The sequence below is a fragment of the Furipterus horrens genome, unplaced genomic scaffold (assembly GCF_987537825.1).
Source record: "Furipterus horrens unplaced genomic scaffold, mFurHor1.1.pri manual_scaffold_3, whole genome shotgun sequence".
NCBI classification, from domain to species: Eukaryota; Metazoa; Chordata; class Mammalia; order Chiroptera; family Furipteridae; genus Furipterus; species Furipterus horrens.
Window position 1 is genome coordinate 206,403,754 of NW_028327173.1, and position 26,351 is coordinate 206,430,104.

The following is a 26,351-nucleotide window of genomic DNA, read 5'->3' on the forward strand; positions in this document are numbered from 1 at the left end:
AATCACCAACTAGGTTTTGAACGGAGATGTGGCTGAGGGCGCTTGTTACCCGGCGGGACGGCCCTCAGCTGGCAGTTAGAAAGATAAAACCATTTCATTTTCCTGCTCGGGCCGTGGAGCTCCCCCTCCAACCTGGTCCCACTCGTGCCGTTGACAGGCCGGGCTGACAGTGCAGACCCCTGCGCGGTGCAGTTCCTCCCCCGCCTCTCCCATCAAGCCCGGCTTTCTCTTCTCGGCTTCTCCCATCTTGCTGGTGGCTGTTTCCGACCCTCCTGGGCTGGGGCAAGAGGGCGTTTTGGGAGGGCAGAGGTGACAGGCAGCCTGAGAGTTTGCAGCTCTTTCTGGATGTGGCACGCCTGTGGGCCACCGGGGGCGCCCCGGGCCCTGCCCCGAGGCACTGCTCCTGGGTGCTCGCCTGCCTCTGGTCTTCTGGGCCTCCCCGCCTTTGTCCTCCTGGGGGGCCTCTTCCTAGCTACTCAACTTCAGTGAGTCTTGCTCTTCCAAGCCCTCCTGACGCCCAGGCTCCCCTTCTGCCTTCTCCCCTCCTTCCCCCAGGCCACGCCAACACGGTTTTCAGCATCAGAGAAAACGGTGCTGTGAGCGTACACTGAGTGTCTGCTTAAAGCTGCTTGGTTTCTGCTTTGGTGCGGGAGGACGTGGAATGTCGAGTCCCAGAAGGGAAAGGAAGGCGTGCAGAAAACACAGGTTAATGCCTCGCCCGGAGACGCTGGGAGTCACTGTCTTGGTTTAGAGTCTGACAGAGTCCTGGCTCCCAGCATTTGGGGGGAGAGGGAAAGAAACCCAAGATAAGACATTCCACGGTGGGGACACCTGTGGAAGGAGATCTGGCTGGCCACATGAAAAGAGAGAGGAGCATTTGAGATCTTGCTTCCTGGCAACGTCATCAGTTTGACTCAAGCAAACTCATAAAAATTTTCTAAAAAATAAAAAATAGCAGGTAGGAGACTCAGATTTCAGGAATCCACAGGTGTGCGTGGCCACAGGTACATACACCTTAAGCCCAAGGTGTAAGGGACAGAAAGGGCACTGGAGACAGTGGGCAATGCCACCCCCTGAAGAGAGGCCTCCAACATTCAAGCTCACTAGAGGAGACACACACTGGACAATATTTATCAACAGAGGCTGATAAAATAGGTCTTTGCAAGGACCCAGAGGCCTTATCCAAGGACTTTATGTAACAGGATGGTGTGACGCACCAGCTGGGCTCTTTTCATGCCTGGGGAGGTAACCACATAGAAGAAGAACAGCAGAGACAGTGCCAAGTTGAGAACAGTCACCGCGTTGCTCAAGCTCAAGAAGGGTCTGTCCTTGGCCAGAGAAGACTCTGTTCTTCCCAGACGTGAGAGGCTGAACTAGGTCAGAAGCCTCTGCCTGGAGGGGCCCTGGGACGTGGTCCTCTGGCGAACAGAAAGTCTCAGAGCACCAAGCGCCCCTCCCCTACCCCTCAGCCCAGGCACCTTCCCACTTCCTACAAGGCTGGAAGAGTTCCTCAATCCCCTCCAGTGTGTTCAAAAATCCTTCCTAGTCATATTTAACAGAAACTAGGATGTGGACCTTGATTATGTTTGAACAAAGCAAGACCTTGGAACCCAGCACCCAGACCCACATAGAAACTTCCCAGCATGAGGACATAGAGGTGAGGTCACTTGGTCCTTAACGTGACCCAGTTTGCGATTATATGAGTCTCACGGTTCCAGCAGGACAGATTTCGCAGCCTGCCATGGCACCTCCGCATCCTATTCGTATATAATGCCACTCCCGTGGGCCCCCGCCCCAGAGCCTAGGCAGGGACCTGGTTAAACTTCCGAGTGCACCTGTGATTGAGTCCCTTTGCTCGCTTTTTGCATTTCCAAGTGTTGTGGAAGTATTAGGTGTAGTTGGTGGGGTGCCCGGTGATCAGTCAAGCATTAGACTATTTCAACGACTCTGAGTTTGGAAATGAAAAGCGTTGGGAGGAAAAACACGTAAGTGTGTCAACTTCACAATGTCTATACTGCACACAGACTAACGAAAACCTTGATAGTTAAATTTTTTGAGATTTTTTTGATATACATATTTTTTCCTCATAAGAATTGTTCTCCCGAACAGAATCATAGGTATGGGGATCATTTGGAGGGTTATCAGCTGGGAGCAAAGAGGGGGAGAAATGGGGAAATGGTGCAGGGATTAAGAAGCATAATCGATTTGTACAAAATAGACAGGGTGAAGTTAAGAATAATATAGGAAAGGGTGAAGCCAAAGAACTTATATGCACGACCTGTGGACATGAACTAAGGGGGTGGGATTGCTGGAGGGAAGAGGGGTACTGGGAAGAGGGAAGCAAAGGGAAAAAAAATTGGAACTACTGTAACAACATAATCAATGAAATATACTAAAAAAAAAAAAAAATTGTTCTCCCTCACCCTGACCAATTGTGGCTCAGTTGATTGGGTATTGTCCCACAAAGCAAAAGGTTACCAGTTCGATCCCTGGTTGGAGCACATGTCTGGGTTGCAGGTCCCCAACTGGGATGCATGTGAGGGGCAACCCATCAATGTTTCTCTCCCACCCTTTTTCCCTTCCTTCCCCCTCTATAAAAATAAATAAATAAAATCTTAAAAAAAAAAAAAAAAAAGAATTGTTCTCCCTCTAACCCTTTGCTCTTTGGATTGGAAATACACAATGTCCTTGCATGGAGATTCGTGGTAGTGATATTTATAAGATTAAAAAGAATTGTTAGGTTTGGCAGTTTCTTGTTTAAAAAAAAACAAAAAACCTGGTTATAGTTATCTGTTTTTAAATCCCATTTTAGTAATTATGAATATGGGTTAATACTAGCATTTTATTTTTTATTTTAATTTTTAGATTTCATTTATTTTTAGAGAGAAGGGAAGGGAGGGAGAAAGAGAAGGAGAGAAACATCAGTGTGTGGGTGCCTCTCATCCGCCCCCGACTGGGGACCTGGCCCGCAACCCCGGCCTGTGCCCTGACTGGGAACCGAACTGGTAACCCTTTGGTTCGCAGGCCAACGCTCAATCCAGTGAGCTGCACCAGCCAGAGCAGGCATTTTAAATATTACTGGTATTTCAAAGATAGACTTAACATTTTTTTAAAAAAGCAGTGCGGTATTTTAAAGGCTGTCCAGCAGCGCTGTGCTCGATCATTTTACAGTAGAGGCAAGAGTTCCTTTCCAAGGAGCCCAACACCGGCCCTGGTGTGCCTTGAGGAGGTCCCAGGTCCCTGGAGAAAAGCACTGGGGCTAGGCCCATGGTGCAGTCCCAGCCCATGGTGTTCCTCATCTGTCCCTGGTGTTCTTGCACGCTGAACACCGATGCTGGGGGGCAGACAGAAATGAGGGGCAAAGCTCCCTGCCTGAAATAAACCAAGCCACTCACTGAAGGGGCCGGAAGCTGGATTTCTGATTACGGGCTTTTGGTTTACCGAGAAAGCCTTTGACCTCTGAAAGCAGAATGCTCAACCAACACTTGTCTTGGAATATGAGCGAGCCCCTTGACTTCCAAAACTATTTGTCTCTATGTCTTTGAGCCATTGTGAAATGTACTGGGAAGTAATGTCAGATCATTTCAGGGAATTTCATTATGCTAAATAACACTTTTGACTTTTTAAAAAATCTCTGCCATAATATTTAAATTTCTGGAAGACAATTGTTTTTCTGAGTTAGTTACTGCTTCACAATTAGTGTGGCAATGAAGGGCGGAAGAAAGGAGAGGTGTTTTGATTAGATAATTTGTATTGTCATAAATGGAGTGATCAGAAGAGGCCAAAAACTACTTTTAGACCCATGAATTAGCAGAAAGCATAGTACTACCCTAGAAAAAGCTTCAGAGATCCGTGTCTTGAACCCGCCAAACTCATGTTGCTGAAACACATCCATGAAGCCATGTAAGGGCAGGGCTGTGTCTTAGAAATGTTAGCTGATCAATAATTACGATGAAATGATCAATGGATATTGTGGTGGAGCTGCATCATATTGTGGGGGGGTGGGAGGGGAGGAAGGAACTTGGCTCTCCTAGGTTCTTCCGGCTGGTCTAACAATTAAATCTACATGAAACAGGTTAACAAGAGAAAATAACCAAATGTACGTACCTAGGTATGCATGGGAACCCCACACACATGAGAGTCCGGGAGCACACATACATGAGAGGTTCCAAGACAGAAAGGGAAAATGAGGTATACATGACATTCTGAGCCACTGATGAGGTTCAAAGGGGAGGAAGGTCATTCACAGGCTGATAAGAGCAGATGTTCACTAACGAATAGTTTGTCCTGCCATACAGATAAGGTTAAAAAAAAAACTTCTGGTGATAACTCTATGGGCAAAGCCGCTAGTTTAAATTCTTTAAGGGAGAGATAAAAGTTTCTCATGAACACAAAGGAGCTCAATTGTCTTCAGTTCAAAATAATCCGCAGGTCAAAGTGGCACATTTTGGGGAGGCCTGTTCTCAATGCCTATATATCTTTCATCACTGTTCCAGTTTGACATCAAACTCCCCCTTCCTCAGCCTCCCCAAGCAATTGCAGCGGTCAAGGCTTGAGAGGATCTGTCCAGAGGGGCCAAGGTCAGAAATGGCGTTAGCACTGGAAAAGACAGGGAGTGAGGCGGGGCCGTGGCCTTTCCTGCTGCTTTAAAGACAACGGAGAGAAAGGTGACTTTGAGGCTCATGCTCAAGCTTGATTTTTATTCAAATGCAGCAAGTGTTTATTGAGCACCTACTAGCAATAAGTCATGTGCTCACAACACACCTGAATACTGTTCCAATTCACAGAACAGAAGCCTCTGCCATTATGTATTAAGGTTATAGAGGTATAATATCGAAACAGAATTGAGTAAACCCTCCTATTAAGCAGGACCCAGGCTGGCTCTCTCCACTTGCTCCACATTCAGCTGCACTCGGAAGCCGTGACCACAGAAGACATTCTGGAAGTGCAGACATCAGTACTGGCTTCTGTTCTCCCTTGGCCACAAGCTCATTGGGTTCTCTTACTTTACTGTGCCTTGGAATTCATATGTCATGTGCGAAATCCCAAACCACACAGTTTTCACTTTAATGGAAAAACAAAGGATCTTCAGTAGTAACTTTGACCACAGGATCGTTTTTCAGATGACTCTGAGATGGAACCTTTATGTAGAATGTGACTCTACGGTAATACATATATTTTTTCTTTTTATTAGGCCGACTGGAAGATCAATATGTAATTCGATTTGTAAAAGAAAAGCTAAAATCTATGCCTTGCCGGAATCAAGGCTACATTTTGGATGGATTCCCGAAGACCTATGATCAAGCCAAAGACCTGTTCACCCGTAAGTTTGAATATTTACGTGCAGGTGAGCTGCAGCTTTACTGTTCAGAGAAATAGGTACTCAGTTGAAATCAGTGAGTGCTAGTTACAATAGTTTAATTTTTTTAGCTCTCCATAGTATAAACACGGTGGTGTATATTTTGTTTTATTAGAGGACGAGGAAGAGGAGGAGGAGGACGTCAGAGGCAAAATGTTTCCCTTTGATAAGTTAATCATACCTGGTGAGTTTAAAATATGTCTCCAAGGTCATAGTTAAAGAAATGTCATTTGACATCTCTTTTGTACCAGAACAATCTTTTTGATGTTAATGAAGTGGGATTCTTAAGGGGGCGGGGGAGCCAAATGATATACTTAAAATCAAATTTCCAAACTAAAAAGTGCAGGCAGTAAATATCAGGGATGTTGAAGTTCTTTCAGAATATTTATTTCTGCTGCTCCCTCCTGTAACAAAGCAAAAAATGCAGCGCCTCTGCTGAGGCCCGGACTTCTGAGTCAGCTGGCCGGGCCACCAGGACCGGTGGCTCCTACCTGTTTTAGGAGCCAGCGAGGCCATCAAGTTTTCCAGAAGACATTCTGAATCCTGAATGGAGACAGGGCATTTAAAAAGCTTTTCAGTTCAATGGTAACTCCACAGCAAGTTTATTCTATCCTATATTTACACAGAGATTTCACAATGTACTTTGGAAAGAGAAGTTGAAACAACGTATCCCATGAAAAAGAAGTTGCTGAGTAACTAGCAGGCATTTCTTCTGACCTTGCCATGGACTTGAAAAGTTTCTCTTTTTAAAATCAGTTCCCGTGAGGTGTAATTTTTGGTCATAGGGTAAATAGAAGCTGTTCTCAACAACTTGTACAAGATGGTGTTGCAGAAGGGGAGAATGCCTCCCACCCTTCTTTAGTTCTTACAGTTGGACTAATAATAAAATGATAAAATTGACCCAAGCCTAGAGTACCAGGAATAAATCCAACTTAATACACGCACACAGGAGAATCATAAGAAGGTGCTCAGATCTTAATATGAGACGCAAAGAAATGATGGAACCAGGCATCTTTTTACATTTTTTAGACAAAGGAACAAAATACCTTGATGAGACCCTGGCCAAAGGAAGTTAGGGCTCATGAAAAAGGAACCTAAGCAAGTTCTGGGCATTCCTGTCAGTGAGGAATCTCAGCAAAGCTGGGACTTGAGGAGGGAACTGGTAACTGTGTCCTGAGGCTTGTGTAGACACACCTCCTGTTCTGGATTCTCTTAACTCTTGTAATCAGGTGGCCAGTGCTCAGCCCTCAGGGGCAGGGAGGGCTCTGCTCAGGAGGCAGATTTATCTCCTGCTCTAAGGAGAGCAGAGGGGGCAGGGCCTTCTTGCACAGTTTTTTCGGTAACTTTAAATCAAAATAAGGGACGTGCCACGGTGGGATATTTTGGGGTGTCCTGCCCTGGGCCTCGACAGTTGTAACTCAGGAGGGCCTGCTCACTTGTGTCCAAGTCCCCAGGAAAGTGGGTTCACAACTGTCCCCCGGTGAGAAATGCTCACCATAAAACACTGAGACACAGGACGTAAGCTGTAAGTGAGGCATTGTTTATTCACAGGTCTGCAGAGCTGGACACACAGCCATATCAGGGACACGTGTGTGTCCGGAAGCAGACAAGCAAACTGGTTTTATATTAACGCGACTAGCCCCCCCCCCCCCCCCCCCCCCCGCTTGCCCATTCTCCCTTCTCCCCTGTTTCTCCATTTGCTGGGTAATTCGGAGTTACAATCTAACGCGATTAATTGAATTAACTGAGGGTAGTGATTAACTAAGGGGGATCTGGTTACAGGTCTGTCTCTAGTTCTCCCTTGAAGTTTCCCTAACTTGTTTGCTGGGCTGTCCAGTTACATGTTCCCATTCTCCGGTGTTTGGGATGAGTATCTCCCCCCTTTGAGCTCAGAGGCATTTGTGCTGAGCTGCAGAATGCCTCTTCCTGACTTGTAAGTGTGCTAATACTGTAGACGCTGACTCGGAGACCCCCTGATTCAAGATTACATTTGTCCTTTGCTGCTAATTATTTTACTGGTTTGCGAGTCAGCAGTTTCTCTGTCCCTTAGAACCCTCCCCATCCAGGCACAGCTTTTGAGGAAGCGCCTGGAAGCTCGGAGATCACCCCCCACCCCCACCCCCCAGCAATCAGCGGTCCTCGGGGATGGAGGTTTATGTCGGGAACACGAAAGGGATGGCTTCTCTCAAACTTCCCATTCCCTGATGTATTGGCCTCAGAAAAAGTTAAAAAGGGAAGCTGATTGCTCTCAATAACCAGGTCCATCCCGTTTAGGAGAGTTGATCGCTTCTGGGCAATGTGTGTGCGTGGCAAAACCTGTCATAAATCCCATATTCTCACCGAGGCACAAACAGATACATTTCAGCCCCACTAGCCATGTGTCTGACTCCAGGGGCACAGGGGACCGCCAGGGGCTCCTTGAACCTCTCACAGCCCCGCAAGGCGGAAATGACTCCCACGGTTACCCTTCCAGAAGCCCCAGCCCAGGGGCTCCGCCAAGCCCACTTCGCTGGTAACCAGCAGGGCTTAAGTCCACACCCAGCGGCTCTCACTCCCCGGCCTCCAAAATCCAGAATTAATGAAGGCCCTCCGTAAGAAGAGGACATGGGAACAGAGGTAAATGAGGAATGACTCTGAATTGGGGTCCACGGGGCCGCCCTCTCTTTGCCGGACACAGCCCAAACACGTCTGACATGTTATCTATTTGGAATGTTGGGTATGTCCTCAGTAACTTACTCTCTTTCCAGACATTGTCGTTATTTTTGATCTTCCTAAAAGAAATCAGAGCACTGTCTCACGTGCACCGGCAGGATCTTCATTTATGGAGGTGACTGAGGGACAGCCCGAGAGGTTAAAGCCATTGGAAGAAGGATTTCTGATGTTTCCCCCGGGAAGGGGGCGAGCAGGGCAGCAGGAGGACGTGCCAGGCTCGGGCTGGAGGCAGAGGCAGGGGCGAACCTAGAGCACAGCTTTCCTGAGGTTTCCGTGGGCCAGGCAAGGCCGGGCAGAGTCAACAGCTTTTTCAGAGGCCTGGGTGGTTTGCGTAATTCCAGTGGGTTCTGGCCTCTAGTCGCCTGGCCCCCGGCGCAGGATGGTTTCAGGCAGAGCAAACGTTGGCTTGGCGTGTGTGATAGCGGGAGGCCTGTCCCTGCTTGAGTTGTTTGCTATCTTCAGAAGCTCGCTGGCCCTGGGAGGGGCAGCCTCCCCCCTGGGTCAGCAAGGCCCTCTCTCAACATGTCAGAACATCTTCAGATACTGAAAATAACATGATTCCCACAAGCGTCCATGCTTGATTTGCGCGGTAACACGTTGGAATCTGAAGTGATCTAGTCCTGGGGGTAAACCGTTGCATCTGACCCCTGCTGTTAGCACGTATCCAGTTTGAGTCTTTTCGGATCTCCTAGCTGAAAGAGGTGAGTTTCAGGTTACACCTATGTGCTGACTATGGCGACACTCATGAAAACTTAGATGTTCACATGATTCTACACAGCCAGATGCAGCGACGGCTTTGTTTGGTGCAGTCTCTCCGAGCAGAGACCTACTGCTTGCTGCCCACTGCTAGCCAGCACAGGTAAACACACATTGTGAAGAATTATCTCAAGGAACTGCAAAATCCTGCAGTTCTCCATGCACCATAAAAGATTAAGGACTCTTAAAAACATGCTATCTGGAGTCCTGGCTGCTGTGGCTCAGTGGATTGAGCGTCGGCCTGCGAGCCAAGTGTCGCTGGTTCGATTCCCAGTCAGGGCACATGACTAGGTTGCACGTCAGGTCCCCAGTTGGGGGCGTGAGTGAGAGGCAACCACACAGTGATGTTTCTCCCCCTCTCTTTCTCCTTTCCCCTCTCTCTACAAATAAATAAAGAAACAAACAAATAAATAAATTTAAAATAAATAACTTTAAGTTAAACAAACAAACAAACCATGCGATCTAGTAGGAAATAGATATCATCATATTAAAATTCTTTGAAAAGTGGAAGCCAAGTATATCAGTCATTATTCACAATACTTGATTAACTGGAATCTTTCATCTCCCAATCATTGGAAAAAAGATACAGTATTATATTTTGAAATTTGTAGATTATTAGCAAAATTTTAAAATTATTTTAACATTTATTTATTTATTTTTAGAGAGAGGAAGAGAGAAAAACTTCAATTTGTTGTTCCACTTATTTATGCATTCATTGATTGATTCTTTTTTTAAATTATATTCTATTGATCATGCTATTACAGTTGTCCTGATTTTTTCCCCTTTTCCCCCCTCTACCCAGCACCCCCACTCCCTCAGGCAACGCCCCCACCATTGTTCATGTCCATGGGTCATGTGTGTAACTTCTTTGACTGCTCCATTTCCTACACTACTTTACACCCCCATGGCTATTCTGTGACTACCTATTTGTGTTTCTTAGTCCCCTCACCTCTTTACCCATTCCTCCACAAACCCTTCCCAACTGACTACCATCAAAATGTTCTCAGTATCCATGATTCTGTCTCTGTTCTTGTTTGCTTAGTTTGCATTTTAGATTCAATTGTTGATAGATATGTACTTTTTGCCATTTTATTCATCATAGTTTTGATCTTCTTTTTCTTAAGTAAGTCCCTTTAACATTTCATATAATAGTGGTTTGGTGATGATGAACTCCTTTAGGTTTTCCTTGTCTGGGAAGTTCTTTATCTGCCCTTCCATTCTAAATGATGGCTTTGCTAGGTGGAGCAATCTTGGCTGTAGGTCCTTGCTTTTCATTACTTTGAATATTTCTTGCCAGCCCCTTCTTGCCCGCAAAGTTTCTTTTGAGAAATCAGCTGAAAAGAAGTAACTAACTTCTTTTCTCTTGCTGCTTTTAAGATTATTTCTTTATCTTTAACCTTTGGCATTTTAATTATGATGTATCTTAGAGTGGGCCTCTTTGCGTCCATCTTGTTTGGGACTCTGTGCTTCCTGGTCTTGCATATCTATTTCCTTCACCACATCCAGGAAATTTTCCTTAATTTTTTTTTTTTTAAATAGGTTTCCAATTTCTTAATCTTTCTCTTCTCCTTCTGGCACCCCCATGATGTGAATGTTGGTATGCTTGAAGTTGTCGCAGAGGCTGCTTCTACTATCCTCATTTTTTTTTTTTTTTTGGATTCTTTTTTCTTCTTCTTGTTCTGATTCATTGTTTTTGCTTCCTTCTGTTCCAAATCATTGATTTGATTCAACTGCTCTACCGTTTTCCTGTAAATTGTTCTTTATTTCAATTAGTGCATCCTTTGTTTCTGATTGGATTTTTTCATGCTGCTGAGGTCCTCACTAAGTTCCTTGAGTGCACTTATAGCCAGCGTTTTGACTGCATCTGATAGATTGTTTACCTCCATTTCGTTTAGCTCTTTTTCTAGAGTGTTGATCTATTCTTTCATTCGGGCCATGTTTCTTTATCTCCTCATTTTCTCAGCCGCCCTGAGTTTGTTTGTATGTATTAGATAGAGCTGCTTTGACTCTGTGTCTTGGAGTGTGGTCTAATGTAGCAGGTGTCCTGTAGGGTCCAGAGGCACAGCCTCTTCTATCACTCAAGCTGGGTACTCGAGGTGCACCCTCTGTGTGGGCGGAGTACACCCTCCTCTTGTAGCTGAGCCTTGGTTGCTGTGGGCAGGTCAATGGGAGGGATTTACCCAGGCCAGTCAGCTGCAAGGACAGGCTGTGACCACTGACCACCAACCCCCACCCTCTGTGGAGGATCAGCTGTGCAGGGGCAGGGTGGTGGTGCTCCGACATGGTCTGTAGCTGTCCACTGGGTGCGCTGGCCCTGGGGACCATCTGTGCTTTGCCTGGGGCCACCCTGCCTGAGCTATAAAGCAATCTGAAATGGCTGTTATTTGTGCTGGGCTTGGAGATTCCCAGGTGAAGCCAAGCCGTGAATCTAGGCTGGCTGCTGCTAGTGCCAAGCCTGGGGCTCACTGAGGCCAGCTGTGGCTTGTTTGAGAGGGTTTAGGAAGTTGTGAAAATGAGCCAAGGCCAGCCATTCATATGGAAAGCAGCTTGGGTGGGCCCGTAAGTTGGGTGGGCCCGTAAGTTGGGTGGGGCAGAGTCTCTGGGGATCTCCAAGGCAGGTCAAACGGTGTTAGTCAGGTTGATGGAGTCTCTGTGGCCCTGTGGGGGGGTGGGTTTAGAAAAGGAGCAATGGCCTCTGCTTGCCCCGATGTCAGACACTTCAGTTCCTCCCTGTGTGCCACTGGTGCCTTTCAAGCTGCCACCCTGGTGCTGGAGCTCAGAGGGAGTGAGTCTGAGTAGGTGAGTCTCTGTGTGGGACTTTAAGGGGAACTGCTTGGGGCTCCAGCAGTTTCTTCCACTGACTCAATCCCCGCTGGTTTTGCAGCTGGAAGTTGTGGGGACTTATCTTCCTGGCAGTGCAACCCTGGCTGGGAGGCCTGGTGTGGGGCTGGGACTCCTCGCTCCTGAGGTTTCCCTCCTGAATTTTTATCCAGCACACGTGGGTGAGGGACCAGTCCGTTCCACGTCTGTGCCCCGCCTACCAGTCTGGATGGATGTGGTTTCTTTAATTCGTAGTTGTCAGACTTCCATTCAACTCGATTTTCAGATGGTTCTGAGTGATGGCTGTTTTATATTTTAGTTGTAATTTTGATGTGGTTGTGCGAAGAGGTGAGCCGTGTCTGCCTCTGCCGCCATCTTGCCCGGAAGTCCCATTGGTTGATTCTTTTATGTGCTTGAACCCTCAACCTTGGTGTGTCAGGATGATGCTTTAACCAACTGAGCTACCCAGCCAGGGCCCAGAGTTATTAAATTTTGGCCTAGATAACTGACATGGAGCTTAAGTAGGTTCAATTTCCAGTGAAGTTATTGATATAATTTCTATTTAAATACTATACCATCATCTGGGGTCCGCCTGTCTTTTTCTTTTCATAATTTAGCTACTCCTGAAAATGAAGTGATCAAAGATGAGCACCTTAACTAAATGGAATTAGACCAGACTAGTGGTGGTATCCGACTATGGTTATGAAGTTACAGAATCTATTCCACAAGCTCTGTCCTCAACCTTGGTTTTCACTGCTGAACACAAAGCAGACAGTGTTCCCAGGGGTTCCATATGCCCGTGAACCCTGCTCTAGGCCCTGCACTTAACGCTTACGTGTTTTTAAAGATTTTCTTTCTTTATTTTTAGAGAGTGGGGAAGGGATGGAAAAAGAGAGGGAGAGAAACCTCGATGTGTGAGAGAAACATCGATCTATTGCCTTACATGCCCCCAACAGTGGACCAGGCCTGCAACCCAGGCCTGTGCCCTGACTGGGGATCGAATCATCGACCTTTCAGTTTGTGGGACGACACCCAACCCACTGAGCCACGCCCATCAGGGCAACACATATATTTCTTGCTCATTCAAGAAAGCACATTAGGATGCAATTAAGTGAGAACCGCATTCTTCCGTGGCAAACCAATACCATTATTGAGTAAAATTTAAATCATTCTCAAGCTTTTCCGGACTTTCACAGGTAGCTAGCCGTCTAGGATGCCCGTGGCTGCCGGTCTGGGCACCAGTGTGTTCAGGACCTGCTGAGGACATCCGGGAACAGCAACTCGCCTAGAAAGTTAATTTCACTGACATGCACTGTGATCACTCACTCACTCACCCAACAAATATCCACAGAACTTGTGCTAGAAGCTGCTTTTATGGTTTAAAAGAAGATCACAGGTGGGTGAAAAGATACTGTCACTGACCTGATCCGTGTGTCAAAACTTAGCGGAGCGCTGACCGTGTTGGAGTGGACATAGATGTTTCATAGCCAGCGGCATCAAGTGAGGAAGGTGCTGGGTCCATGGAAAAGTAAAATCTTGGGGTGGGGGGTGCCTTGTTTTCATTAGTTTGGCAAACCAGCCATGAAAGCATGTTGCTCACAGCCACTGGTCACTTCAGGCATTGACTGGGGAGCTGATGATAGACACCACAGGACTATTAAGGGTTTGCCATTTGTAATTTCTGCTGCTTTCCTAGGAAGGAAGGAAGGAAGGAAGGAAGGAAGGAAGGAAGGAAGGAAGGAAGAAGGGGGAAGGGAAGAAAGAAAGGAAGGGAAGGAGGGAAAGAAAAACAATAAATCCTGCAAACACCCACTGGTTGGGCCTCAGAGGATAGCCTCTGAAAATATCCCTGAGTTGCATGCACTTACCCTCCAATTTGTCAGGCCGTTTGCAGCCAAGCAGACATTTCCTGTCTACCAGCACCTGCCGGTTACGTAACCTGCACTGTCACTGGGTTAATTCAGGAGCCTCTGCTTCTCCCCAGAATTCGTCTGTGCGCTGGATGCCTCGGATGACTTCCTGAAGTTTCGGGTGATGAATCTCCCCGAGAGCTTGGTGGCGGACACCCACTACAGCCAGGACCGGTTCCTCCGTGCTCTGAGCAACTACAGGGACATCAATACCGAAGACGAGACGGTCCTCAACTACTTTGATGAAGTTGAAATCCACCCGATACATATCGGTATGAAATGAACTCAAGGATAATGTGAATGTGGAGAACCGCAGCCAAACATGAGTCACCCCCCCACCCCGCCACCAGCCAACCCCAGGGCAAGCCTCTGGCAGGGCTGGGGGAAGGTGGAAGTATTGGAAAGTCACAGGGTAAACAGGGCACTCGTCCTGGGGAGTCCTGCTTGAGAACTTGGTGGTGGAGTGTTATCGTTAAATGAAAACATATGGGTATATTATGAAGTGGAATACCAAAATTTTAATGTAAAGGGCATTTCCAAGAAACGTGTTTGCTGCTGGCTGCTTTGGGGACAGTGTTCTGTCATGGTAGCATTGTGGGCACTGGAGCTCTTCACAGAGCCCGTCCTGGCCTTTAGACTGGGCAGCTGACCGCCCCCACCCCCCATAGCAAGTCAGAAAAGCAAATACACGTAGCTCTTCATTGCATTTCTCCGAGTTCCATCTGAACACATTACCTGGAGCTTAGCTCTCAACAAGTGCCCAGGAGACAGGATCTGTCATCCTCACCGTCATTGTCATTGTTCGTGACTCCAAGTCTCAGCTGTCACAGCCGTTTCCACCTCCCTTGCCTCGGTGAACCCCTAAACTTACTTTCTGGTTTCCTGGACCCTTGACACTTCTTCCTCCTTTGGCGAGAAAGCCTTAGCTTGGTGGGAGCTTCGTGACCAGGCCAACCTCTTGGGCCTCCCGAGGCCCATTTTCACCCCCAAGAGCCAGATGGGGCAGCGTTTGGCCTATGGAGCATTGGGAGGCTCAGAGCTGAGGGCAACAGGAGGGCCGCTTCCAGGTCCGCTCGGCCTCGGTTTTCTTCTCTGTGAAATAGGAGAATAACCCCTGGCCTGTAGTGCTGTTCCCGATGGTAGAGATAAGAGGCAGGCAGTAGCTGGAAGGGGTTCAACAGGTGACAGTTTTGTTTTCACTGCCAACACTAAGACATAAAATGGCATACGAGGAAAGACGAAGATAACATGACTTAGAACTCTGCACATTCTTCTCTGTTTTGCACCCTTGGAAATGACTGGGTTTTGCCCGCATCTGACCGTGTCTGTGTATATGGGATTTATTTTACATGTTTTGTACGTAAAGCAAAGGATTTGATACCTACTCATATGAAAGGTCCTTTACCCTGTTTAATTAGAAAACTAAGAAAAAAGGGTGAGCGAATTTCACAAAAATGGTGATTTTTATCTTTTCAGTAAAATCCCAGAAATTATTTATGGAAAGCTCAGGATTGCCCCAGGGAGAAATGCGGAGAGACACAGAAAGGAGGGGAGGAGGGAATGAGTGGCCATTGTGTTCCTGTCTCATTGTGTGTCCAGAACAGCATGCTGACAACCGGCAGATAATAAAAGCAAAGGGGAGAAACGTATTGTAAGGATGGGTGTAGGGGAGGGTGTCAGGGTCAGGAGTGCAGCCTGGCCTCAGAAGGATCTGGGATGGTCTGGAATGATGCTGGCGGCTGCTTTCTCTCTCTGCATCTCTGAACGCCGTACTCTCTCATGTTCCTTGACTCCCTTGGACCAGAATCTCTCTCCTCTCTGGTTCACATGGTGGCCAGGTACTGCCCTATAATTAAGAATTTTCGTGTTACACTAGAGCCTTGCCTAGAGCTGGATGTGACTTTCAGTCCTAATTCCACATTTCAAGAAGGGCAAGTCAGAGGCCACGTGGTGCCCACGTTGTCAGGGGCCCATCCGCACCCAATCCAAAGTTCACCCCAGGTTTAGAACAGAAGTATTGCGGGAGGCAGCACTGCCCTCTGTAAGCCCCTCCTGCAAGAGAGAGTGAACCTTTTCAAAAATGTTTGAGAGCCTTTCCAAGCACATCAAGGTTGTCATTACTCTACTAGAGGAATCGGAGAAAAATACATTTAAATGCCAGAGTTCAGGCACCTGCAGATCTGAGCTTTTGTTTTTGTCTGTTTTGGGCTTTCTTCTACCCACTAACTGATACATTGGCCCCGTTCTTCCTGTCTTCCCATGCCAGAATCTGGCCATGCCTTTGGTCTAGGTCAAGGTTACAATGTGTAAACATGGGGTGCAGAAGGGAGCATCACCCTGGCTGTGCATGGGGGCGGGGTGAGGGGTGACCAGGAGGAAGGTCTGAAGGTGCTGAGCACAAAAACGCACCCACTGCAAGCCCTTCTATGAAGACACCTTCTGAGAACACCCAAGAGAGGGGTGTAGAGTTAACTGTTTAGTGACTGGGGAAACTTATTGCTACCAACAAGTCTTTTCTTCTTTTTTTTTTTTCTTGCTCCTGATATTAGCAGTAGTCAGATAGTCTGGAGTTTGGACTTCTTCCTGTTTGAGTAGGCTAACCGAATTGGTTAATTTTTTAAAATAAATTAAAAACATGTCCCAGAATAACTGATTCTCAGAAACTAAACAAAAGAAACCAGGAAATCACCCTGCCTGGCCTCCAATAAGCGTAGGACGTCCTTGTGTGGAAACCCCCACTTGAAGTGTTCCAGTTTTTGCTTGAATGCTTCAGGGGCTGGAGAACTCACTCCTTGGGAGGAAGTCCATTGCCCCCATCCAGCCACTTAACGTCAACAGTGATTGTCAGAACGCAAAGACCGGAACCCACTCTCTCCCGGTGTTTGCCAGACGTCAGTCTGACATTGCCAGTGAGACAAGAAACCCTGAACTGTGCTGGCTGCCCTGGCTGGTGTGACTCAGGGGCTGGCAACTGGAAAAGGAAGCCCTGGTACAGTAATTTATATAACTCATCATCACAAGTTTATAGTGATCAACAATTTCCTGACTATGGTCTCAGGACGCACTGCAGGCAGGCCCGAATGCGTGTTGATTGCCTTCCTCTCTCCTGGTATTTAAAGATGTAGGAAAACTTGAAGACACTCAGAACAGACTCGCTCTCAAACGGCTCCTCAAAGAGATTGGGGAGCCTCGAAATTACGGGTTAACGGATGAAGAAAAGGTAGAAGAGCAGCGGAGGGCTGCTGAGGAACACTTAGCCAAGGAGGCTATGGAGAAAGCGAACCAGGAGCACAAGGAAGCCGTGGAGGCGGCAGAGAAGATGGCTCGCTGGGAGGAGTGGGTGAGTGTGGGCTTGTGCACCCGTGGAGACTGCCCCCCCACGCAAAGCCATTTAGGCCAGTTACATGTCCCATCCCACTCACAGAGAAATGCCACACGAACACCCCAAACAAGTTTCGTTTGTTTAGTTTTATGTCCTATTTAAAAAACGGTGCCCCTGAGCTTTTGCTTAGTATGAATAGGAACAATCATAACTAGCCATCGCCAGTATGCATAACACGCATCCCTGTACAGGGGTAGCATTTTGCCACATTTCCACCTTGACCTGGGTGGTTAGCCTCATCCCACCCCGCTCATCGCCCAGGTCCTCTACTGCAACAGCACTCGGGGACACACAGCCCCCCTCCTCATCAGAGTCCGCGTTTCTCAGCAGAGTTATGCGGGCTGTGCCTTCCCGCCCCCCCCCCCAACTCCGCCCCTTCCATCTCCAGTCCCCTCCAACGCAGCTTCTAAAATACAGATGCTTCCCGCTTACACTGTTCCCAGGCTGTGCACTGCATTAGACAACAGTCCAGACTCCTTCTCGTGGCCCCTGGGTCCTTGGTGACCTGCTGCTGCTACGACTGCCATGCGCGTCCACACACGCGCCACGTGCCTGACCCATGCGCTCCCTCTGCTTGAGTCTCCACCAGAAGTCATCTTTCTAATGAGGCCTTTCCCGGACGTCACTATTTAAAATTTCAACCGCTGCCCCTCCCCCAAACATGTCATAACCCCTTTTACACTTTTTCATTTCCCTCTTTGCACTTATTCTATCTAATGTTTGAAGGAAGGAAGAAAGGGAGGGAGGCGGGGGGAAGATGCCTTTCCCCACACATCCTAGTGTCGCTGATTGTCTCCTTAGCGTACACGGTTTAATTTTTGACATATATTTCTAAACTGCCCTCCGGCGAGGGGAAACCAGTTCGCCCATTGTTGACCAGGGTGTCTGCCCACACGTCCCCCAACGCTGCTTCTTCAGGTTTGCTCACGCACGCCACTCTGATGAAAGAGACACTGATCTCACGGTTCCTTCATCTCCCCCGGCACAAACTCAGCGACTTTTCCTGCGCTCGTTAGGCGTTCACATTACTCCGTACGTTGCGGGTTTTCTCTGCCGGTGCTTGGGCTGTGTATCTTTTTTCTTACCGTTTTGCAAGAACAACTGATAAGGTAGTGCCAGAGAGACAGGAATAGCCCCGGGACTCTCCGTAGGCCCCGCGTCCGTTACTCTGTGCCCCAGTTTCCCCAACTGCTAGCTATTATCTGTGACATTAGGATAATGATAGCACCGACTCCCGGAGGCGCCGCGGTGAGTAAAGCGTTTGTGTAAAGACATGCAGTGCCTGGCAGAGTGGGAGCTCCCCTAATACCTTAGCTTTTTACGACTGGTTGCAAATAGTTTTTCTCATCTCATCGTTTATCTTTTAAGATCCTGTATGGTGTTTCTTCTGGTCAAAAGGGGTTTTCTATCTTGCAAGTGACAAAAAAGTGAATTTAAAATGGCTTAGGAATCAAGATTGATGGATTCCCATCACAGGAAAGACCAGGGGGAGGCCTGGCTTCAGGCGACGCTCGAGATGGTGGCCCAGGCCACCTCACCAAGGGCCTGGAGTCCCTCTCTCTGCTGCATCTTGGGTGTCGGCCTCACCCTGGGGCTCTCCCTGAGGTGGTCAAGGACGGGAGGTGGGCTGGACCGTTGGGCTTCAGTCCCACCTAAACCACTAGGCTGAGAAGCAAGATTTCGCAAAGGAAATATGGATCATTCTTCCCATGGGGACGGGGGTGTGGCTGGATGCCGAGCAAGGGATAGCCCATGTCCACCAGATCAGTACTTTCTATACCTTCTATTAGCAATTCTGTGATTTTCCTCCTTCTTTCCTTTCCTTTCCTTTCCTTTCCTTTCCTTTCCTTTCCTTTCCTTTCACCCTTCCCTTCATGGAGGCAGCTAGGAATTATTTTTGTTTAAGAAGTGAAGCAGGGGTCCAGTTTATTATTTTCTAAATGACTAGCTCATTGTTACAGCACCATTAACACACATTCTCTGCTGGTTGGAAATGCGAGCTTTAGAATAATAGCGTGGTGAACATTTACAGTGCCATCTAGTTCTAATGCACTGTGGGGTAAGTTGTGGGAAGGTGTTCTCCTTTTTCTGACTGTTTACCCCACCCCCAAATGTTCTATTTGTAGAATAAACGACTAGAGGAAGTGAAAAGAGAAGAAACAGAATTACTAGAGGCTCAGTCGGCCCCCCTGAGAAACTATTTAATGACCTACGTTATGCCAACACTTATGCAGGGTCTGAATGAGTGTTGTAAGATCAGACCAGAGGATCCTGTTGATTTTCTGGTAAGAGACTTAGGTTTGTTTTTTTTTAAATATCAATTTGAAAATAAAATACACCAGAATCTAAATGGGACTCCAGTTGGCATAGAGAAATTGTGTGTCTTGTATTTGAGAAATAGCCTCTGATATCTTCACAGTTTATAATAAGGTTTTTAAAAAAATTTAATTGAATTTATTGGGGTGACATTGGTTAGTAAAATTACACAGGTTTCAGGTGTACAATGCTACGATACATCATCTCTTATGTTGTACTGTATTGTGGCAACATCCCAAAGTCAGGTCTCCTTCCATCACCATTTATCCCCCCTTTACCCTCTTCTATGCCCCGCCCCCCTTCCCTCTGGTAGTCACCATAGTGTTGCCCGTGTCTATGAGGGTTGTTTTTGGTTTTTTTTGCTTATTCATCTTTCTTCATCAACCCCCCCCCAACAGCCATCAGTCTGTTCTCTGTATTTGTGAATCTTTTTCTCTTTTTGTTTATTTTGCTCATGAGTCCACATATAAGTAAAACCATATGGTATTATTCTTTTTCCTGACTAGCTTATTTCACCTAGCTATAAGATTTTTACTACTCATTTGAAAGTAAAAGATTTCTGTGCTTTCATTTTTACTTGTAAACATTAATAGTACAAATATATGATTCATATGGTTCAATTATAATACCTACTAATTATTGACCTGCCTTTTTTCTTTCTTATAGGCAGAGTATCTCTTCAAGAACAATCCTGCAACGCAGTAAAACTGGAAAGACCTTGTGCCATAACCCTTTACAGAGCTAGAGATGACCTTGACATTGTAATTTGAAAAATTGCATTAAAGTATGTTTTCCCAGTTTTAAGAAAATTATTATTTTTCCTGCAAGCAAATATTTTATTAAGTGAAATCAGTACAAAAAGCTACATGGCAATGAGTGACTACTTCATTAAAACTATATTTGAAAGGTAAATTTGATAACTTTTCCATGACACAGCTCATGGGACATTTAATATTTCATTCTTAGTCTAAGTAGTCCGAATGCTCATGTTTCTAGTGATTTATAGTATGGAGAAAATCAGACTATATATTATTTGAACATGTAGGCTAATGAATTTACACAATTTATTATGGCCCAAATCCCAGTAGTATTAGAAGTGGAAATAAATTAGGACGTTTTATGCTTTATTGAATCACAGTAAATCAGATGTGATTGGTTTCTGCAAGGCTGCTTTTTTGAGTTCAGGGTCAGTACCCCAACCAATAAGTCAGAGAGCACTGGAGACCTCTTGGTAGAAAAATTCATGTAATAGAATGAATAATTTTAATATTTGCAATAATTAGAAAATTGCTGACTATTTTTAACAAATTAACTGTACAATGTAGGCATAAGCAATCAATCCTGATGGCCTCTTCCAGCTCGAAAAGCCCTCTAATTCTCAGAATCACACTGAATGAGAACCTTGTTTATTTTAATGATGTAACTATTAGATCCCTTTAGATAATGTTATCTAAATATAACTGCACTATTTTTTTTTTGTGGTAAAATACACACAACATAAAATCTATCATTATAACCATGTTAGGATGTATAATTCAGGGGCACTGAGTACATTCATAGTGTTGTATACTCACCACCACTATCCAGCTCCAGAACTTTCTGTCACCCCAAATGGAAACCCTCTACCCATTAAGCAGACATGCCCTAATATCTCCTTCCCCCCAGCTCCTAGCAACCACTAATCTGCTGTCTCTATGGATTTCTCTATTCTGAGCATTTTATATAAATAGAATCATACAATACGTGGTCTTTTGTGTCTGGCTTCTTTCACTCTGCATGTTTTCAGGGTTCATCCATGTAGTATGTTGCATGTACCAGTACTTCATTCCTTTTTATGGCCAAATAATATTTCATTGTGCGGATAGACCACATTTGGTTTAATCATTCATTTGTTGAAGGACCTTTGGGTTGTTCCCACCTTTAAATAGAGTGAGTACAGCTGCTATGAACATTTGGGATCAAGTTCTTGTTTGAACACCTGGTATCAATTCTTTTGGGTAGATACCTAGGAACAGAATTGCCGTCATATGGTGACTCCACGTTTAACTTATGGAGGAACTTGCCAAACTGTTTTTCCACAGTGGCCGCATCAATTTACATCTCCAGCAGCAATACAAGAGGATTCTAATTTCTCTGCCAACACCTGTTATTTGTGTCCGTGTGTTTAATGGTAACAAATTGTGTATCGCGTTGCGACTCAACATCTTTCCATGTGCTCGCTGGCTGCTTGTACATCTTCTCGACAGGGATGTATATTCAAGTCCTTTGCTCACTTTATTTGGGTTGTTGGTCTTTGTTATTGAGTTATAAGAGTTCTTTATATATTCTGGATATAAGATGCTTATCGGCTATATGATTGGCAACCATTTTTCCCCATTTAGGGGCTTTTCATTTTCTTGATGGTGCCCTTTAAGGCACAAAGGTTTTTAATTTTGATGACATCCAATTTACCTATTTTTTCTTCTGTTTCAGTGCTCTGTGTTTACCCTTGTATTTTAATAAAAAATATTAAGTAACCAAAAAGAACACATTTTCGACAGTTTGAAACCATTAGCCTTCATAGTCGTTACCTTTTCATGCCTTCTCGGTGGTTACATCTCATGAGATTGCTACTTACTTCACTGAGAAAACCCGAGCGATCAAGAGAGAGTCTGGCTGCTCCTCACCCCCCAGTCTAGCGTCCTGGCCCAAGACACTACCTTCACTTACGTGGATTGCTGCTGTCACCTTGCCTGCTCCTTTTGGTGACTTCTGTCAGCACACCACCGGGAGAGCCCCGAAACAGACACCAGGTCTGCTCAAAGCCCTCCACTGCCTTCCCCTCGCACACGGAGTGAAAGGCCAAGTGCTGACCTGGGTCTGGGAGGCCGGACAGTCTGACCCCCATGAGCTCACTTCAGTCCTCGTTGCCAAGTATAGTCTGTTTGGGGGTCTTTGCCGGAACCACTGAGCCCACACATACCCACTTGTTTAAGCCCCTCATTCTGTGGTATTTTGTTATGGCAGCTCATGCTAAGATAATTACCAATTGGTTTTTTGTTTGTTTCAGCCAGCTTAACTGCAGAATTGAAATGACTGAATTGTAACACCTGGGCCCATCTAAGTTTCATTAACCAGTCAGTAACAACTTAATTCTTTAAGTGTCAATACGTGCCAGGTGCCGTTTCGTGCTTTGGGCTTAGACTAGTACTGACCAGTATAATCAGGGTCCCTACCTTCATGGAGCTTATATTTTAGTGAAGAGGACCGAATAAATGATGTAAAAAACAAGGAAGTTCTATAATGAATATCAACAAAGTTTGGATGTGTGGTCTGGGAAGGCACCCGTGAGGTGGTCACATGTGAGCTTTGACAGACTGCGAGTGAGTCAACCACTGAACTAGGCAGCACTGCAGACGGGACGTGTGTGGGGGCTCAGAGGTGGAAGGGCGCTTCGCACGTTTAAGAAAAGGAAGAGAGGCCATGAGGCGTGAAGCACAGCCAGGAAAGAGGAAGAGTCTGGGATGAGGCTGGAGAGAAAATTAAAAGCCTGATTATGCAGGGATTTGCAAGCCACTGTTAAGTCTGGTTTTAATCTAAGAGCAATGGAAGCCATGAAATGGGGTTTTGATACAGTGAGTGGTAACATGTATCGCATGTTCTGAAAACCCAGCCACAGTATGGAGAATGGACAGGAGAAAAGCACATGTGGAAGTGGGAGGAGCAACTAGGCTGCGACATTGACCTAAGACAGTGGTTCTCAACCTTCCTCATGCTGCGACCCTTTAATACAGTTCCTCATGTGTGGTGACCCCCAACCATAAAGAAGGCAGAGGCTAAGATTGGGGAGGTGGCGGAGGAGATGGAGAGACGGGGATGGGTTTCGAATGGGTTTGGGCGGTGGAATCAATGGCGCTTGATCATAGATTGGACGTGGGTAATGGGGGAAAGGAAGGGATCAAGGATCCTGACTTGTTGCAGAAACGAAAGGAGGCACAGGTTTGGGGCTGGTTCTACTCATCACGCCCCTGTGGCTTTCTTGCATGCAAACGGTAGAAGATGCCTTCTTCAAAACGCAAACTAGCAAACGTCTAAAAGGGGCATGGGAATGTAACGAAAAGACAGCTCAAGAGTACAGTACTCATCCGATGGAAGCGCTTATGTTGTTTTTACTTAGTGACTCAAATCTGTTGTTTAAATAAATCTGGCTTTTGATTAAACTTTTAAAAAGTATGCACCATTAATAGCCCAATGAATCCCTGTACTTTCTCATTGGGATAAAAACCTCCATTGCACACAGTATCTCCAATTATCACCCCCTAAGTCAGCGGTTCTCAACCTGTGGGTCGCGACCCCTTTGGGGGTCGAACTACCCTTTCACAGGGGTCGCCTAAGACCATCGGAAAACACATGTATAATTACATATTGTTTTTGTGATTAATCACTATGCTTTAATTATGTTCAATTTGTCACAATGAAAACACATCCTGCCTATCAGATATTTACATTATGGTTCATCACAGTAGCAAAATTACAGTTATGAAGTAGCAACGAAAATAACTTTATGGTTGGGGGTCACCACCACATGAGGAGCTGTATGAAAGGGTCGCGGCAGGAGGAAGGCTGAGAGCCACTGGCCTAGGTGATACTGAAACACAACCCAGATAGTTTGCAGTACACAGGCAAAGAGGTTCTGCTCTCAAAAACATGTGTGCAGTTCGGTTTTTTTTTTTTTTTATTCGAATGCACTGTGCACCTAAGAGAAGCAGTTCAAGAGCTCTGGCCACTACGTGTGACATCGTTGCGTGGCAAACGCCCTCTGAAGGATGCCCGACGCCAGCTGGAAGCGGCTTCCGCATTCTGGGCCGCAGGGGTAGGGCAAGGGCGGTGCGGACAGGCAGCGGCGGGAGGGTGCGGGCCGGGCTAACAACACGCGGCCTCCACCGACATACTGGTGATTGGCTTCCGCTCCCGCTCCACTTCCTGGGGCCCAAGTTTTAGTCTTAACTGGGTCCTCTACGTCGGGGATGTTCGGACGCCTAGCTCCCGACGCCTGTGAAAATTTCGCTGCGTTAGATGGCAGTGACTGGGTGTCCGTGAGTCCCTTCCAGGACGGAAACAGGATTCCATTAACGTGATTCCTGCTTCCAGAGTTTATGGGCTCTTCTCTCCAGCCCCGAGGCATGTTTTCAATGGCCTGACGGGCACGTCTGAAGGCGGCGCAAGTGCTGCAAACTCAACGCGAATCAGACTCGCCCGCTGTCCTCCTGCTTCCCGTTCCCTTCAGCGGTGGCTCCGTTCATGCCGTCACCCTCCTAGCACCTTTGTAATCGTCTTCGTCTTCCTTCACTCGGTCCCCTCTCCCAACCGGGGAGAACTGCGTTGCTGAAATCTCTCTCGACTTGCTCCCTCCTTTACTTTATTCCAAGCTTCGCCACCTCTTACCTGACCTGTCCTCCAACTCAAAAGTCTCTCCCAGTTCAAATCCATTCCCGACCCTTTCGAGGGACCTTTCAAAAAACGGAATAATCTCATTCTGTTTCAAAACTTTCAATGGCCACCCTGTTAGAAACAAGGTCATAGTGACTCCCAAACCAGTAGCAAAGTTATTGGTAACAAAAGGCAAATGTAATTGAAGGGTCTTAAGGGCAAATGTAATTAAAGGAACTCTGAGAAGCGAGTGGATAACATTAGCATATTCACAAATCACAATAGGGGTATTTAGATGAACGCGTTAGATTGTACCTCCTGAGTATCCGGTCATGGAGAAACGGGGAAGGAGGAGAGGGGAGGAGGGGAGGGGAAACTAGTTGCATTAGGGTGGGGAAGCTAAGACTATAAAACCAGGTTCCTTTGTCTACTTGGGGCGCACATTCTCCTGGCTATGAGGGTGCGCCCGGCTCTGCAGACTCGTGAATAAAGGCCTCGCTTTACTGCTCAAGTCCTGTGTCCCGGTTTTTATTGTGAGCGTTTCTCACAACCCCATCCATAAAAAGATAAAACCCGCATCTCTCAGAATGGCCCCGCGCCTCGGCTCCAAGGCCAGCACCTCAGAGGCCTCGTCTGACCTCCCTACCTAAGGGTGACATCCCCTAATCCGAACACTGATTTATGTTATTCACGGTTCTTAGTCACAACCTGCCGTTCCCACCTCCGATCACGGGCTCATTACCTGCCCCCAACCCCCTAGAATTTAAGGTCGCAGTGCGCAGAGGTCTCCACTGTCGTCTTCAGAGTGGAAAGTAAGCCCAGCTGTGAGCGTCCCCTTCTACCTGAGACGCTCACCAAACCTTCCTTTCCTTATCAGGGTCTCTCTTCCTTCCTCTGCCTCTTCCTTCTCCCTCCGTCGTCTTTTTTTTTAGGTTGTTCGCTCTAGCCGACCTGCTCTTCTCCTCCTGACCACGCCCTGAATCTAATTTTTTCTATCAGGACATTTGTAAAGTCACCTCCTCCGTAAAGTCCACCTTGACTCCACCTGCAAATATAGTTCCTTCGAACTGTCTCCGACAAGCAGCAGGGTCCCCAGCACATTCCTGGTGCTGAACGAATACATAAATGTTCTTTAGCTGCGCTCCCGCCGCCGAAGGGAGGCGGAGACAAAGCTGGCGCGGGGCGGTGCCGACGCGCGGCCCCTTCTCCGCCGCTGGGCCGCCGGGCCGCCGGACCGAGGACAGCCATGCGCTCTAGGAGGCCCCGCTCCTTGATCCATCAAGTACCTCACCGGCGCCCAGCTTTGTGCGCAAGTCTGCAGACCGCAGACTTCATATTTTCTCCTTGATCCATCAAGTACCTCACCGGCGCCCAGCTTTGTGCGCAAGTCTGCAGACCGCAGACTTCATATTTTGTACTTTTCTCTGGATCTCAGCTTTTCAAACTTGTAAGGACAGGACGCGACCGGGTCCTCCACCAAAGCCACCCCCATGACACGAGGGTAGGGGAGAAGAAGAACTGAGAATCAAATACAAGTCTATCTCCAGATCGTGCTGTTCCATAGGAAGGACGGTCGCACGTACCGTTTACACTTTTCTAGTAACTGCACTTAAACCTGCAAAAAGGAACAGGCGAAACGAATTGTCGTTAATATCACACGGGGGCAGCCGGTCTAGACCTTGCGTTT

General features: G+C 46.8%; 1 protein-coding gene across 2 annotated transcripts in view; it reads left to right on the plus strand.

Annotated features, from left to right (window-relative positions):
- AK7 (adenylate kinase 7) overlaps positions 1–21,724 on the plus strand; it is a 55,427-nt gene extending 33,703 nt beyond the window's left edge. The window contains exons 13-18 of one of the 2 annotated variants that reach the window (XM_090271369.1): positions 5,195–5,323; positions 5,475–5,543; positions 13,632–13,829; positions 16,677–16,897; positions 19,066–19,224; positions 19,922–21,724. In XM_090271369.1, coding sequence (XP_090127495.1) covers positions 5,195–5,323; positions 5,475–5,543; positions 13,632–13,829; positions 16,677–16,897; positions 19,066–19,224; positions 19,922–19,960 — 815 coding nt within the window. In that variant the 3' untranslated portion in view covers positions 19,961–21,724. The remainder of the gene's footprint in view (positions 1–5,194; positions 5,324–5,474; positions 5,544–13,631; positions 13,830–16,676; positions 16,898–19,065; positions 19,225–19,921) is intronic. The other variant, XM_090271370.1, reaches the window with a different exon arrangement.
- Positions 21,725–26,351: the final 4,627 nt, after the last annotated feature.